Source organism: Ursus americanus, chromosome 33 (assembly GCF_024610735.1).
Source record: "Ursus americanus isolate L20-20 chromosome 33, mUrsAme1.1.p, whole genome shotgun sequence".
In the NCBI taxonomy this organism is placed as follows: Eukaryota; Metazoa; Chordata; class Mammalia; order Carnivora; family Ursidae; genus Ursus; species Ursus americanus.
Window position 1 is genome coordinate 29,963,352 of NC_142159.1, and position 16,700 is coordinate 29,980,051.

At 53.3% G+C, this 16,700-nt stretch overlaps 1 protein-coding gene across 5 annotated transcripts; it reads left to right on the forward strand.

Moving 5' to 3' along the window:
- Window positions 1-24: 24 nt before the first annotated feature.
- On the forward strand, window positions 25-16,579 carry CDK11B (cyclin dependent kinase 11B). Of its 5 annotated transcripts, none has more exons than XM_087858643.1 (20): window positions 25-164; window positions 672-795; window positions 1,594-1,709; window positions 2,952-3,079; window positions 4,151-4,289; window positions 9,584-9,720; window positions 10,210-10,332; window positions 10,664-10,753; window positions 10,832-10,990; window positions 11,279-11,344; window positions 11,910-12,085; window positions 12,488-12,578; window positions 13,504-13,625; window positions 13,821-13,926; window positions 14,232-14,353; window positions 14,434-14,541; window positions 14,616-14,732; window positions 14,813-14,961; window positions 15,038-15,156; window positions 15,325-16,349. In XM_087858643.1, the coding sequence occupies exons 2-20, from the start codon at window positions 685-687 to the stop codon at window positions 15,969-15,971; spliced, it is 2,826 nt and encodes a 941-aa protein (XP_087714769.1). In that variant the 5' UTR covers window positions 25-164; window positions 672-684; the 3' UTR covers window positions 15,972-16,349. The 5 variants fall into 5 exon arrangements, with proteins under 5 accessions (XP_087714769.1, XP_087714768.1, XP_045659391.1 ...); XM_087858642.1 differs by having other exon boundaries at window positions 26-164; window positions 10,658-10,753; window positions 15,325-16,335; XM_045803435.2 differs by having other exon boundaries at window positions 26-164; window positions 10,658-10,753; window positions 15,038-15,227; window positions 15,325-15,677.
- The last annotated feature ends 121 nt before the right edge of the window (window positions 16,580-16,700 follow it).

The window sequence follows — 16,700 nt, forward strand, 5'->3', positions numbered from 1 at the left end:
CGCTCGGTCCCGCGCCGGCGGCGGGCTCCGCCCTCGTGTGTCATCAGCCCGCGCCGACGCAGGAAGTGGCGACGCTATTGGCGCGCGCCGGGAGCTGTTTCTCCTCAGGCTCCGGAACCGGTGGCGGCGGCGGCGGCGGCGGCAGCAGCAGCAGCAGTGCAGGGGTGAGTGGCGGAGGGTCGGAACGAGCGGCGGGCGCTGCCGGTTTCCTGATCTTTCGCGTCCGGGCGTCGCTTCCCGCCTCGTCGCTCCGCGCGGAGCCGGGAGTTGAGGCGGCGTCGGGCCCGAGCCCCGGCTTGCGGCGGCTGAGCCCAGGGGGAGAGGGTCCCGGCGCTGCGGCCGTGTCGTGTGCCCCACCCCGGCTCCCGGACCCTGTGATGGGGGCCGCGACCCTCCTGACGGCAAACGCCGTGCTGGGGAGGACCGCCGAGCGAGCTGCGAGCTCTGCACGGACGATCTCATGTAGCTCCCAGCGGGGCTGTTCTTAGCTTTGGCAGAAAGGTAACCGGCGGCGAGGGAACTCGCCCGGGACCGTGCGCGAATGACAGGAATGGCAGGGGGTTGAGCGCGGGCATCGCTCCCCTGCACGGGGTTTTGTTTGGAAGCAGCGCGCGAGCCGGAGCCGGAGCTGCCGTGTCCTGACGGAGCTTCGATTCTCTTCCTCTTTGCAGCGTTTTAACTCCAATGGGTGATGAAAAGGACTCTTGGAAAGTGAAAACTTTAGATGAAATTCTTCAGGAAAAGAAACGACGGAAGGAACAAGAGGAGAAAGCAGAGATAAAACGCTTAAAAAATGTAAGCCATGTTTTTTAAGTAAGTGGTTTTCTTAAAGGAGATTTAATTTCTTTGCCCTCGTTTTTCCATTAGAACAACGCTTCTTCGGTGAAGTTCTTTTGTACTTCCAAATGTCGCAGGTGAGCCCAAAATCTATTCTAAAAATTAACAAAAACATTCAAATACTCAGTTTACGTTGAGGACAAGTTGATAACACACTACAGCTGTGTATAGATGGCAGGATCTACGCGGAGGATGGACTTTGAGCCTAAATTCATTAGTGCAGTTGGACTAATTTTTTCGTGTGGGTATTTTTGTGTTGGTGACACCGTCCCTCTGTTTAGTATAGTAGGAAGTCGCACTGAGGTTAATATTAATGTTTTATCTTTTCCTTTTTTGGTTTGCATAATAACATATTCAGAGAAACTTTTGGTGATTTTGAAAGGGATACTGGCAAAAGTACCTCTTACGATAATATTAGTCGCTGACCCTTCTTAACTATTTGTGAAATATCACGAAGTATCTGGCATAAAATATACTTCAAGGCTCAATTTCGGCTTATATAAACAACTAACATACTTGGCATAGAGTCTAATATTCCTTGTCCTATATGCTGGTTTTAAATTCTTCATCTCAGGTTCTGAGTTTACAGAGAATTTTAATTTTAGCATCATGTGATTTGAGTGAAAGTTTTTTTATTTCGTAACATTGGCCCATTCAAAGCATATGTGAAACTTTGTTTTTGGATCTTGGCAAGGTTTAATTATCATTAAAAAGACACTTACCTGTGAGGAAAATGACTTTCTCCTTGCTTCTTAGTCTGATGACCGGGATTCCAAGCGGGATTCCCTTGAGGAGGGGGAGCTGAGGGACCACCGCATGGAGATTACAATACGGAATTCACCATACAGAAGAGAGGACTCCATGGAAGACAGGTGGGGGCGAGGTGTACAGTGAGGGAGAGCGTCTAGGCTGCACATGTGCTTCACTGTGAAGGCCGGCTGGGTCCCACCGCATAGCTGGGGTCCTGTCTGGCCTTTCTCCACGTTACTTTGAAAACGTTTGTAGTCATGACTTCAGGTTTACCTCACAGTTGAAGTGGACTCTGTGTGTTATCACTTGCCACCTCACCCCTCTTATGAAAATTGAATGAGTGTATATCCCTTTCCTTGCAATGATCCTTCAGTTAAGTCCGCACCATTCACAAACTTCATTCGTTCATTTTACTTATTTTTAAGGATTTTTATTTATTTTTTTGAGACAGAGCGCACACACATGCAAGAGCAGGGGGAGGGGCAGAGGGAGAGAGAGAAGCAGACTCTCCGCTGAGCAGGGAGCTCGACGCGGGTCTCAGTCCCAGGATCCTAAGATCATGACCTGAGCTGCAGGCAGATGCTTAACCAGCTGAGCCACCCAGGTGCCCCACACAAACGACATCTAAGTAATTGTGCTGTGTGCTTTTGATGGTTAGTAAAATCATAGCCTAAAATTGTGCACAAGTGAACCACACTAGAGTACTGAAGGGTATTGGGCAAGGCCGGTAAGCAGAAATGGTCCTACCCAGGCCTGTGTGTTCTAACATTTTTCCCTGCACCACTTGATTCCTTCTCATAGTCGTCATCAGCACTCAGTTATCCAGTATCAAATAATTAAAGCCAACCTAACCAGAAACTAAGGCACAGAGACATAGATCAAGAAGTCTCCGGGGGTTTCATTCATACATGCAGCTGAAGCTGTTGTTGAGGGACCTTTAGGGTCATTAAGTTTTATTAAAATTGTGGTACCTTTTCTTTTTTTAACAGCTTTATTGATGTATAAATGACAAACTGCATATATATATATATATATATATATATGAATCGTGCAGTTTGACATATTTGTACCTACTTAGCAATTATGATCAGGGTAATGAACATGTCCTTCGCCCCCTAAAGTTTCCAAGAGAGGCATTGTACCACATAGATGTTGATTTTTCACTTATACGTTTGATCTGAGTCTGTATTGGATAAGCAGTTTTGGCTTAAGTTTCATAGTTAACAATGTTTAAAATGATGGTTCACGTTGAACTTTTTTGTGTTCTGAACCCTGCATTTTTCTGGGTTGGAGAAGCTCCACAGTGCCCTGATGCTCCTTGCATTACTCTCTCTAGCATGATGTGATGCTGTTGTGTATTTCAGAGGAGAGGAAGATGATTCTTTGGCTATCAAACCACCGCAGCAAATGTCTCGGAAAGAAAAGGCTCATCACAGGAAAGATGAAAAGAGGAAAGAGAAACGTAGGCATCGCAGCCATTCAGCAGAAGGGGGTACAGAAGCTTAATTTAATTTAATTTAATTTATTTTTTGGATTCATGTTCGGGTGTGGTCTGTTTCCTATGTCATGACCTGCTACCTTCTCCAGAGCACAATTGAAAGAGAAAAGAAAGTAAAATTTTAGCTGAAAGCATAAACTTATTGTAGATCATTCTGAATAGCGGTTTCATTTCCCATCTGGTGTTATTTTCCCCTTGTTACATTGTTGTGGGTTAGTTTTTCTAAAGGTAATATTGTCTTAGTAAATATTAGGGGATTTATATGCAATTTTTATAGCAATTCAGTGTTGAATTTGAATTAACTGAAGGGGAAAAAAAGATGCTTGATGAAGTCCAAATGGGTTTGATCTTCTGCCACTATTGAGAGGTTCTTAGGGGTGTTGGGAAATGTGGCCTGGCGCCTGGGTTTAAATCTCATTGTTGTAAATGCAGTTGAGAAACATGGTTCTGTCACAGGAGACGGAAACCCACCAGCAGGAGCTGCACTGTGCCCTGTGTTCTTTATGGATGATGGCGGTGGTGGTGTTTTTTAATTATGAAACCAGTGTACAGCTGACCCTTGAACAACACAGGCTGGAACTCCATGGTCTGCTTTCACAAGGGTGTTTTCTGGTAAATGCAGGACAGGGCCGTAAACACACTTTCACTTCCTTCTAATTCTTCTAACGGTAGTTTCTTTTCTGTAGCTTACGTGGTTGAAAGAGTACAGTAGGGAACACATGACACAACAGATAATCACTAGGCTATGTTGTCAGTAAAACTTCTGATGAACAGTAGGCTGTTAGTTGAGTGTTCAGGATTCATAATTATCCTTGGATTTCCAGCTGCGCCGGGGTGCCAGTGCCCCTGCCCTGTGTTGTTCAGGGGTCAGCTATAGTTCAGTCATAGTTTAATACAGAAAGTTGAAAGACAGGATGAAGTTACAATTGTATTCAGTGGTAACCACATTATTCTTCTCTGATATGGAGCATTTAGGTCATTAATTATTTATTCTCTTCTTCACTGGGTATCTGCAAATTAAGTTTTGGGAGTTGGGCCCCTTTGCTTGACACTCTTTCTCCTTAGGGAAGCACGCTAGAGCGAAGGAAAAAGAGCGAGAGCATGAGCGCCGGAAACGACACCGAGAGGAGCAGGATAAGGCTCGCAGAGAGTGGGAGAGGCAGAAGAGGAGGGAGATGGCCCGGGAACACTCCAGAAGGGAGAGGTGAGTGAGCACAGTTTGCTAAAGATCCTGAACGGAGTGGAGCGCTCCTGGGGCCAGCAGCCCGTCAGAGTGGCAGAAGAGACCATCTTTTTTTTTTTTTAAGATTTTATTTATTTGACAGAGAGAGACGCAGCGAGAGAGGAAGCACAAGCAGGGGGAGTGGGAGAGGGAGAAGCAGGCTTCCCGCTGAGCGGGGAGCCCGATGTGGGGCTCGATCCCAGGACCCTGAGATCATTACCTGAGCCAAACGCAGAAGCTTAATGACTGAGCCACCCGGGAGCCCCCAGAAGAGACCATCTTAACACATAGTAACCCAACAGCATAACACAGATGTGATGCAGAAGTGGTTTGTGGGCCCAGAGTCAGTAAATATGCAGTGGTGTTAACCAAGAGATTTGTCCAGAAGGGATTGAGTTTTCACTGCATCTTGAAGACAAAAATGGGTGTGAATCTTCCTGAGAAAAGATAATGAAGAGAGTGGAAGTCTGTGTGTCAGTTTCTCCAGGTGGAGGCTTCTGGGGGAGGTACTCAGGAGCCAGGCCATGCCAGCAGTTCTTGAGACCCCGCATAAGAGTGTAATGTGGACCTGAAGGAAGGGGCATTACTGGCAGGAGCTGGTCTGAGATAGGAATTCAGACACACGGAATGAAATTTTGGGGACAAACACCTAACAGTGGAGAGGGAAAAAAGGGAGGGAGAAGTGATCTTCCTAGGCCTTTCAGCTGATGACAGGTAAAGGGGAGGAGGGACTGTAAATACCTCTGAGTTCGGTGCATCAGGATGGGGCATGCCTCATGACAGGAAGGGGAGTACTGTGTTCGAGTCCTAGTAAGCCTCCTTCGGAGATAGCCCAGTGCACGTATAGACGTTCTGACAGAATCTGCACCCAAGAGAAGTCTAGTTTAGGGGGATTACTGGGCAAGTAATGCATGCTCTGTACCACGCTCTGTTCTTGGTGGCCTAAGCCAGGAAAACTAAGGAAATACATTGCTTAGGGTTCTTTAATAGACTGTAGACTGCAGAAATAGACTGTAGTTCTTTCAAATAAAACAAAAGGAAATCCTAAAGCCTGGGAGCTGAGACACCAGGCTCTTAGACATTTGTCTCCAAGTACACCTCTGTGGGCTTAGATTCCCAGGAGAAAGCATCTGTTTAGCTCCAGATCCGTTCACATGGGCCAGGTGTGGACAGTAGGGCCACCTCTGTATATTGAGGTCATTTCCAAAGAAAGCTTGGTGGCTGGCCTGCTACAAGGGAGGGAGAAGTAGGAGGGTAGATGTTGCCAACATTCCCAGCAGCCAAGGCCGAAGGGCTGACTGAAGAAGGTGTGACAAGAGCCTGCGTTCTCTCGTGAAGATGGTGTGGGAGGATCTGAGTCTTCAGGTAAAGGTCTGAGATCACGAGGCGAGCAGAGCTTTGTGTCCAGGTTCACTGCTGGCATGTGCAACACCCACGTTTGCCAGGCCCTGTGTTGACTCTGTTTAGGGTGGGCTGGCAGCTGTGCACACACAGTGGTGGCTCCGAGGAAGCCAAGCTTGAAAATAAAAACGTATGGGGAAAAAAATCAGTAGTGGCTGCACTCTAGACGGGAGACAGAGTTCACAGATTTAGCATGGCATGTCACCAAACAGCAGGAACGGAGAGGAAAAAGTGAATCCAAAGTTGCTACATATGTTATCTGAAATGTCCAATTTTCTTTTTTCTTCTTCTTCTTCCTTTTTTTTAAGATTTTGTTGAGGGGGCGCCTGGGTCGATTAGTCGGTTAAGCGTCTGCCTTCGGCTCAGGTCATGATCCCAGGGTCCTGGGATCAAGGTCTGTGTCAGACTCCTTGGTCAGTGGGGAGACTGCTTCTCCCTCTCTCTCTGCCTGCTGCTCCCCCTGCTTGTGCTCTCTCTCTCTGTCAAATAAATCAAAAAAAAAAAAAAAAAAAAAGATTTTGTTAGAGTGCCCCTGAAGTATGTCCAATTTTCAACAAAAAGTTTTGAGACATAAATAGGAAAGGGTTAAGGAAGAAAAACATCAGTAGAAAGCAAGTGTTTCACATTAGTAAGGAATTTGAAACGGAGCAACAGAAATTATGCTTTCTGAAGAGTGGAGAGAATTGACAAAAGATGAACAGAGTCTGAACAATCTATGGGACAGCATGCGTTGTTCCCACATCCATGTAATGGGCAGCCCCAGGAGAGAAGAGGGAAGCAGCACAAAGATTTTTTAAAATAATGTCTGAAAATTTCCCAGATTTGATGAAAAACATTTATCTACACGTCCAAGAAGCTCAGTACCCCACATAAGGATAAAGTCACATCACAGTAAAACTGGTGAAAGCCAAAGGGAAAATCTTGAAAGGCAGCAGGAGAAAAAAATCTACGCAGAAGGGGGGCCTTCAGTGTGATTGGCGGCTGACTTCTCAGAATCAGCGGGGGCAGAAGGTGGTGGAATGGCATGGTCCCACTGCCGAAAGAAACCTGGCAACCAGGAATTCTGTATCCAGCAAAACTGTTCTCTGAAAGTGAGGGCTCAGGAATGAGGGTGAACTGGTGGGATTCATTTTTAGCAAGACCCGCCCTAAATACTCAGGGAAGACCTTCTTGTTGCGTGGAAATGACAGCAGAAGGCATCCAATTCGGGAAGAAAAGATGAGCACTGGAGATAGTAAAGGCTCAGGTTAACATAACAGAATCCGTAAATGTTTCTTCGCACGTTTTCTCTTAATTTCTATAAGAGACACACAATTGCGTAAAACAGTGATTGTTAAAATGTACGTCGTGACGTAGCGTGTGTAGGCTGCACAAAGAAGGGAGGGCGGGAGCTCTGTCAGAGCAGAGCCGCACTCACTGGAATGAAGTAAGTAGTAATCTGGTAAGGTCCATGCTGCCCGTGCTAGAGCAGCCCTAAGAAAATAACTGACAGAGTAATACGAACAGAGGAATTAACGTGCTGTTCTAAAAATCTGTATTTAAAACCAAAAACGGAGAAACAGGACCCAAAAAGACAGAAGACACAAAATTTAAAACAACAGCAACAAGAAGTAAATTCAGCCAAATACGTAATTACGTGAAACATGGAGTGGTTTCTATACCCCAGAGGAGAGGTTCTTTGATAGCAAAGCAAGATCTAGTATGTTGTCTGTGAGGAGAACCTCTTAGTCCGGGACAAAAATAGGTCAAAAGTAAACGTATGGACAAAGACGTCCCACACCCATAGCAGCTGCTGAGCACAAGTGGCTCCGGCGAGACATCAGAGTTACCTGACAGAAGTCAGAGCGGCACCGACGGGGCTTCCCACAGACAGAAGGGTCCACACAGCAGAAGTGGCGCTGGCGAATGTGTACGTGCCTGACAGCTAAAAGGGAAACAGGCAGTTCATCGACGCTAGTTGGAAATTTCCGTACCACGTTGTCGTCGTTGACAGAACAACTAGAGACAAGGATATAAAACATCTGGAAAATAGCCCGCCCCGGCTCAGTCTCACTGACCTGGCATAAAGCGTCCACCACGGCTGCAGGGTACACACTCCAGCGGTCCTTTTCCGAATAACCTGTGGTCCAAAGAAGAAATTAAAAGGAAAGGGGTGCCTGGGTAGCTCAGTCAGTTAAGCGTCCGACTTGATCTCGACTTGGGTCTTGATCTCAGGGTCATGAGTTCAAGCCCTGCGTTGGGCGCCTCACTGAACATGGAGCCTCCTGGAAAAAAAGGAAAGAAAAGAAAACATGTTGAACTGAATGGAAACAAGCAGTGTGCCCAAAGTCAGTGGTGCAGAAGAGGCTGTGCGTGGAGTGAGATGTTTTGGTTTTTAAGCACTGATAACAGAGAAGGAAGTTGTCAGGTCAGCATCCGAGCTTCTACCCCCAGAAAGCAGAAGAGCAAAGCCGACGCAACCCAAAGCAAGCAGAAGGGATATCCATGGAATCCCAAGCAGACAAGCAGGTTCGTGGGGCAGGCGAGGAGCGGGCCGCAGGTGGGTACGAGCGGCTCGTCAGGCTGGGCATGTTTTAAAACGGGCTCGGGTGATGGTTGCGGTTTCATACATTTATGAAAAATGGAATTCTGTGGTTCTTCATGTTACGTTATAGCTTTTATCTCACAACAGTGTGGACTCAGGCGCTTACAGAGTAGTTCCCAGAACCCCAGCCTTCCACAGTGGTAACATGATGTCTTTGATGGCCCCAAAGCTGGTTCAGTACCTGTGACTGGACCACGGGCCTTGTTCCGTTTTCGCCATTGTTTGTGTCCATTTCTGTTTGTGTATACTGGTACTCCCTTTTTTTTTTTTTAATGTATTACCTCTTTTATATTTGGACATAACTCTTTAGGACATGAAAATTCACTGCAACTGGCCAGTTTTCACTGTGTGGCTGCTTTGTGGTACAGTCAGCCACGCACACTGCAGTACTCGGATGACTCTGGCCGCCTTCGTAAAGCAGCTTTCCCCACTGCCCTTCACGTCCCACGCTCATGCCCGCTGACTTGCACACCAGGCTGGACTGGGCTGGGGAATCACCTCCGGGTCTGTCTGCCACAGAATCTAGTGAGGAGGGTCGGATGGGGCCCCAAGCCTAAGTCTAGCTGCTCTTCCCCTTCTCCCCCAGGTGGACTCTTCCACCCCCTCTTGTAGCCCCTGAGAACTTAGTGATAAAGGTGGATTTAAACTGTGCTGTCATCCATACCTAGCAGGTCTGCTGAACACGCATCTGGAAGCAGCGGGCTCATTCCTCACTGGCAGTTATCTGATTGTGCCAGCGTTTTGCTTTATTCTTGTTTTGTTTTTGTTTTTAAGATTTTATTTATTTGATGGGCGCCTGGGTAGCTAGTCAGTGAAGCCTCTGCCTTCATCTCAAGTCATGATCCCCAGGTCCTGGGATCAAGTCCCACATTGGGCTCCCTGCTCAGCAGGAAGTCTGCTTCTCTCTCTCTGTCAAGTAAATGAAAATGTTTTTAAAAAAAAAAAAGATTTTATTTGAGAGAGAGAACGCACAAATGGGGCAAGGAGATGCAGAGAGAGGGAGACGAGACTCTGTGCTGAACACAGAGCCCGACGCAGGGCTCAGTCTCACGACCCTGAGGTCATGATCTGAGCTGAAGTCAAGAGTCGGACGCTTAAGTGACTGAGCCACCCAGGCACCCCTTGCTTTATTGTGGCTGTCAGGGTGTGTGTACGTACATCTTCTGCTTTTAAAAAGCCCTTTATGGTTTGAATAACCTAAGTGGGCGATTTTTAAATTTGAACAAAAAGCACTTGGGGTAAAAAAGAAAACTTTGTGTTTGTGGGGAGAGTTGACCTGTGCTTGTTGCAGGGACCGCCTTGAGCAGCTGGAGAGGAAGCGGGAGAGAGAACGAAAGATGCGTGAGCAGCAGAAGGAGCAGCGGGAACAGAAGGAGCGGGAGCGGCGGGCCGAGGAGCGGCGCAAGGAGCGCGAGGCCCGGAGGGAAGGTGCGTGTGGGTACACCCCGCAGTTGGGGTGCTGCTCCCATGGGTGAGCTCAGGGCTGCACACTGAGGGATGAGGTGCTCTGGACGGTGTCCGAGCAAAGTGGGGACAGGATGTGGGGCTCAGGAGTTGAGCCTGACTGCGTAATTCCTCGCCGAGGAAGGCTGCGGTCACTTCAGGTGTGAGGTGAGGGTGTGCAGCTGGGGCCTTCCCAGGCCTGGTGCTGGACAGCTATGTCTGCTGCCCACATGGTCAGGCACAGGCTCAAAGAGGTGGGTCGTGGCCCCTTCCTTTCTGATCAATGGAGGAGAGTCTGGAAGGTCCACATGGGTCCTCAGGGACAGCTCGCGGCCTCCAGGCCTCTTGTCGCCAGAGCTACTAGCACGTGTTGTGTGTCCCCACCAGCAAGCGTACGGGTGAGACCTGACCGAGATGGGGCCTTGCTAGAGAGGGCAGTGCCAGCTCTGCCTCCCCCTGTGTTTTGTGCCCCAGTTTCTGCACATCACCGAACGATGAGAGAAGACTATGGCGACAAAGTGAAGGCAAGCCACTGGAGTCGCAGCCCGCTACGGCCTCCCCGAGAGAGGTTTGAGCTGACTGACGGCCGGAAGCCAGGTGAGGGCATACGGTGCCTCCCTGGGGGCCAGCATGGCGTGGCTCTCCGCTGACAAATACGTTAGCACAAGAACTTGCTTTTTTTGTGCAATGAGAGGATAGGCTAGCGTACTCCCGTATCACGTGGTGGGATCGTCCTTTGGGTGAAGCATGTTTGTATTTGTCGGTGGAGATGTTTGTTACGGGTCTTTGAGAGTGGTCTTTCAGCTCTGTGGGGGACCCGTGTGTCACACAGACCACACTTAGTCTCTTCGTGAAAGATGCCATCGGGTCTCGTTTGTTGTAAAACACTTCCCAATTCACCTTTGATGGTTTGTTTCGTAAGTAAAAGAAGAGAAAATGGAAGAGAGAGACCTGCTGTCCGACCTACAAGACGTCAGTGACAGTGAAAGGAAAACCAGCTCGGCCGAGTCCTCATCAGGTAACCGCTGGCTCCGCCGCCGCGAGGGGAGGGCCCACCAGTCTGTACTGTGCACTTCCGGCTGTTTTCTTCCCGAAGCGGAATCAGGGTCGGGTTCGGAGGAAGAAGAGGAGGAGGAGGAGGAAGAGGAGGAGGAGGAGGAGGGGAGCAGCAGTGAAGAATCAGAGGAGGAGGAGGAAGAGGAGGAGGAAGAGGAGACAGGGAGCAACTCCGAGGACGCGTCTGGACAGTCAGCTGGTGAGGAGGGCACAGGGTTCCAATGGTTTTGTTTGGTGTTTAGGAACTGCAGAGAAATCACTTGAACTCTGAATTTAAAAGATTTCCAAATGGAAAATGCCTTGGTATCTGGGACTCACATGAGACCCCAAAATTGATGACTTACAGTGGTTCTTGCTTTCCGTTCGCTAAAGCAGACCCTTGTTTGTGCTCGCGGAGTGTCAGACGAGCCCCAGAAAGAAGCAGAGCCCAGCCCCGCGCGGGGCCGTAGCCCTGCAGGTCTGAGCAAACGCCCGCTCTGTCTTGCAGAGGAAGTGAGCGAGGACGAGATGAGTGAGGATGGGGAGCGGGAGAGTGAGAACCACGTCCTGGTCGGTGAGCGGCACCCCCGCTGGGCGGTCCTTCCCTCGGCTGTCCCTCAGCACGTGACCCTTGCTAAGCCCGCAGATCACCGTCCTGTGTGCGCAGCCCGCCCCCGGGGCTCAGGCAGCCGGCTCCCTGAGAGACCCAGTTGTGACCGTGGAGGGCCAGCACCCCTGACGGGGGCAGCGCTAACTGAATGTCGTCCTGAACATCCCCATGGTTTAGACACGGCAGGGGGTGCCCCCCGCCCCGACCTCTTAGCTCTGTTCCAGCCGCAGGGCCGGCACTTTGCCGTAGCCAGCAGCCGGGCCGTGCCCTCAGGGCCTGACAGGCGTTCCGGGTGAGCTGCCTTTGAGCCCCGGCTCCAGTCAGCAACTCACAGTGCTCCCGGCTGAGCTGGCGAACCCCAAGACCCCAGTGCCCTCTGTCCGGGGTGGTGGGATGTGCCGCTGTGTGCAGCATCTGGGGTCGCTCCTGTGCGACTCTGACGCGCACTCGGTGTCCCCCCGCCTCAGAGCACGCGAGGGGCGATGACCTAGCTTATTTCTGGTTCCACAGTTGGGTTTAATGTTTGAAGTTCCAGAGTCCCGATTTGACCGAGACTCCGGAGACAGTGAGGAAGGGGAGGAAGAAGCTGGCGAGGGCACTCCGCAGAGCAGCGCCCTGACCGAAGGCGACTTTGTGCCCGACTCTCCCGCCTTGTCACCCATTGAACTCAAACAGGAGCTTCCCAAGTACCTCCCTGCCCTGCAGGTCAGGCGTCCCCCCACTGCGGGACTGGCTCGGTCTTGCTGACAGTGGACAAGGCTGGGGGTGGAGAGTACCCCCGGGGCCCCTGGTGTGGGCGTCTGCTGCCAGGGTCACCCATGCCATGAGGGAAGGTGCCGGGGCTTTGGTGGTGTGGTGCCACGGGCGCTGTTGTCCTTGGTGTTACCTTAGTGCAGGGCAGGCAGGCCAGGCCTGGCTCAAGGACGTGCCTGGGACCAGGTTTTGTCCACATCGGTTTTATTTCTTAACCCAGGAGCTCGTGCTCACTGAAGAAGGGGGGAGGGCTGCCGCCACCATACACATTCCGGGCAGGGACTGGAGCACCGGCTCCAGGCAGGCGTGAGCGCGGCCACGGCTGCTGCGTCCTCAGGGCATGCTTCCTTCCAGGGTTGTCGGAGCGTGGAGGAGTTCCAGTGCCTGAACAGGATCGAAGAAGGCACTTACGGGGTGGTGTACAGAGCAAAAGACAAGAAAACAGGTGGGTGCAGTTTCAAGTGGTCCCCCAAGGGCGGGGAGGGCAGATGTGGGGCAGGAGCTAGGTGGCACGGAGAACCTGTCCTCGGGCGGAAAGGAATTTCTCCTGAGGAGCATTGTCCTCGGGTGCACCCACCGCACTTTCTCGGGCCTGGCGGGCGTGTTTGTCGTGCGCGGCCTTGCTGGCCCGCGTGTGGGCTTGGGGAGGGAGGGAGGCCGGGCGTCCTGCTCCGGCCACAGCCAGCTTGCAGGGACTGAGGTCCAAGCCTGGGCCATCCTGGCTCTTGGCACCGTCAGTGTCAAGGTCATTGAACACAGTTTCTGCTCTCCTGGGAGTCTTCCCTCCCCAGATATCCGGTCATGGCCTCGCCTTACCTGGCAAACACCAGCTAATGACTCAGGGGCCCCTGAGCAGTTGACTCCTTGGTGTCTGTGGAGTCCAGAGGTCAGCCTGACGGTGAGGCTCTGCTGCTTGCTGTGACAGCAGATGCCTCGGCTCCAGAGGGCAGGGCTTTGAGTGCTAACACCTGAGCAGGTGTGGCAGCCGTGGACCGGAAGCTTCCCCAGCACCCACATCTGGGTCTTGGAAACTCAGGGAGGCCACCTGAAATCCTGAGACCCTGGTGAATGTTTCTGTGTTGGGATGTTGAGGTTTGCCGTGTCTCCTGGCACGTCACAGTAGGGGTAGGGAGAGGGATGGGAAAAGGCCTCCGTAGCTGTTTTGGACAAAAGCTGGTCTGGAAATAGGCCGCCTGTTTCTGTCAGGCACCAGGTCTAGGCTTTTTTTCTTGGTGCTGACGTGATGCGGGACTCCCCAGTGAGAACGAGACTTCTCAGCACGCAACAGGAAGCGCTCCCCAAGTTCCAGCCAGTTGTGTGTTTGTGGAATGGAAGATGGTTTTCTCAGCCGGTCTTTGAATTGTTTTCAGATGAAATTGTGGCCTTGAAGCGGCTGAAGATGGAGAAGGAGAAAGAGGGCTTTCCGATCACATCTCTCCGGGAGATCAACACCATCTTGAAGGCGCAGCACCCCAACATTGTCACGGTCAGGGTACGCCGCTCCGGCCTGCGCCCCAGGGCCCCTGTGGCTCACACTCCCCTGTGTTGTGGAGAAGTGGGGGCCCCTGCTGGTCATCACACCTCATAGGTCCCTGCCGTCTCTGCGTGTCTCTGCCGCGGGGGTCAGCGGTTGCAGAGGGGGGCCTGGGGTGAGCACGGCACCCACAGACCTGCTTCTGTGTTTCAGGAAATAGTCGTGGGCAGCAACATGGACAAGATCTACATCGTGATGAACTACGTGGAGCACGACCTCAAGAGCCTGATGGAGACCATGAAGCAGCCTTTCTTGCCAGGTGGGGCCCGCGGGCACGGGGCCTCCTGCAGCCCTGAGTTACTCCTATGGATGTGGCCCTCTGACTAGTGTGCCGCACGAGGAGCATCCCACCCTTGGGCTGCCCAGGCTGCGGGCGGTGTCCCTGACCTCGTAGCTCTGACCCCATCCCACCGTGTGCGGGAGCGGCGTGCGCCCGAGGGCTTGTGTGCTGCGGGGGGCGGGGCGTGCTGAGCCGGGGGCGTTCCCAGGACGAACGCACCCCACGAAGCCTGGTCGCTGCTGAGACGGGCGCAGGACCTAGGACAGTGACCCGCTGCCCTCTAGGGGAGGTGAAGACGCTGATGATCCAGCTGCTGCGCGGTGTGAAGCACCTGCACGACAACTGGATCCTGCACCGGGACCTCAAGACGTCCAACCTGCTGCTGAGCCACGCAGGCATCCTCAAGGTGAGCCCCCGCGCCTCAGCCCACGGCGCGCCCAACCCCGGGCCTCGGGCCTGCCCACAGCCCGCCCGCCATCCTTGCAGGTCGGGGACTTCGGGCTGGCGAGGGAATACGGGTCCCCTCTGAAGGCCTACACCCCAGTCGTGGTGACCCTGTGGTACCGTGCCCCGGAGCTGCTGCTTGGCGCCAAGGTGAGTGCTGGGGGCTGGGGGCCCGCCCGTGCTCGCTGCCCCACCAGCGCCCTGAGCGTGCCCTGGCCTCCCAGGAGTACTCCACGGCTGTGGACATGTGGTCGGTGGGCTGCATCTTTGGGGAGCTGCTGACCCAGAAGCCGCTGTTCCCTGGGAAGTCGGAGATCGATCAGATCAACAAAGTGTTTAAGGTGCGTCTGTGTCCCGCCTGGAGGGCGCCCGCCTGCCGGCTGTGGCCGTTCTGAGACCTTCTTGTCTCTCTCACCCTCAGGACCTGGGGACCCCCAGTGAGAAAATCTGGCCTGGCTACAACGACCTCCCCGCGGTCAAGAAGATGACCTTCACTGAATATCCCTATAACAATCTCCGCAAACGCTTTGGGGCCCTGCTCTCAGACCAGGGCTTCGACCTCATGAACAAGTGTGTGAACCTGTGGCCCCCCCCCCGTGCCCCCTCCCGCCCCTGTGCTGGGTGCCAACTGCTCTTGTTCCCCCAGGTTCCTGACCTACTTCCCTGGGCGGAGAGTCAGTGCAGAGGACGGCCTCAAGCATGAGTATTTCCGAGAGACCCCCCTCCCCATCGACCCCTCGATGTTTCCCACGTGGCCCGCCAAGAGTGAGCAGCAAAGGGTGAAGCGTGGCACGAGCCCACGGCCCCCAGAGGGAGGCCTGGGCTACAGCCAGCTGGTGAGGGGCAGGGCTGGCAAAGGAGGGAAGGTGTTGTGGGGGCTCCCCGAGGCGGGGCTGGCCCGACCAGGGCCCCACGGTGCCACTTGCTCCCCAGGGCGACGACGACCTGAAGGAGACGGGTTTCCACCTCACGACCACAAACCAGGGGGCCTCGGCTGCGGGCCCTGGCTTCAGCCTCAAGTTCTGAGGTTCAGCACGGAGCCCACAGCAGCCCCGCGGGGTCCGCCCAGCAAGACTCAGCCGGGACCAGGGCCGGTGCCGGAGGCAGCGTGGGGGTCCAGACCCGGGCCCTGCTCTGAGCGGACGCAGCTGCTGCAGGCCGGCGCGGCCACGGATCTCCACCTCCAGTCTCAGACTGCCCGTCTCATTTGCTTTTCCACATTTTATTTTTATTTTATCTTGGCTTGTAAATTTGTAGAATTAAATCACATTTTCCTTGTTGTGGAAGGGAAGGCTGTATTTTTTCAGATGTGTCAGACTTGCCCTGCAAGGAGTGGGCGGGCGTCCCTGGATGGCCGGTGCGGACAGCATGCCCGCAGCACACAGACCCGCGTGGTCCCCGCTGGCGGCTGCGCCACTAGGGTACTGGCTTTGACGTGGAATGGAGGGGTGCGGAGGGCGGGGATTTTTCTACTTTCAGTCTTCAGGCTCTTGCTTTCCACCTTCCTGCCCCTCAGGGCATCCGTGGCCCCAGGCCCCCCAGAGCTCTTGGCTACAGTGGGTTTTGTACCAGGTTGTTAACACGTTTTAAGACGTAGTAAAATATTCTTGGAGGAAAGCTCTGGTATGTCTTTTCCACAGCTGGCCCCTGGCGGACTAGTCCTGCCCTTGTGCTGCCTGGAGGGGCCTCAGGCCCGCGTTCTCTGGGAGGAGGATGGGAGGAGAAGGGTGGCTTCTGACCCCATGTTGGCCGGGTTCTTCCTGGCCTGCCAGGTCTCCAGCTCCCTGTCTCACTGGACAGGGCTGGACAGGGCGTCGCTCTGGCAGGGGAGAGGGGGTGCTTGCCACCGCCTGGGGCACCACCTGCCCCACGCTGTCCCTTCTGCTGGCACCACCAGCCTCCCCCGACTCCTGTCTAGGCGCTCGCTCGCTCCTGGGCCTCCCTTGCCCCAACCCCCATCCCAGTCCCTTTGGAGGCCTTGCAGGGCACAGCGGCCTGCCCTTCTCAGCCTTCCCGCCTCAGCCATCCCCGAGCAAACCCAAGACGCACCCACGGCCCCGGGCTCCTCAGGCTCAGCCTGCTCTTGGGGGTGCTATTTACATTCGGGCCGTGGTTTACCCCATTTCTCCAGGACCAGCCAAGAAAAACCCTCCTGGGTCTTGGCCTCTGAGGACTGCATCCTCACCGCAAGGAACTGTGGGGAAATTGGGGTGTCCTGGCCCCAGGCCCCCCACATCAAGCTGAGCACAGGCTGAGCGCTCCCCCCCCCCCGCCCCCGCATGGCCCAAGGTCAGCTGCCCTCCCTCCCA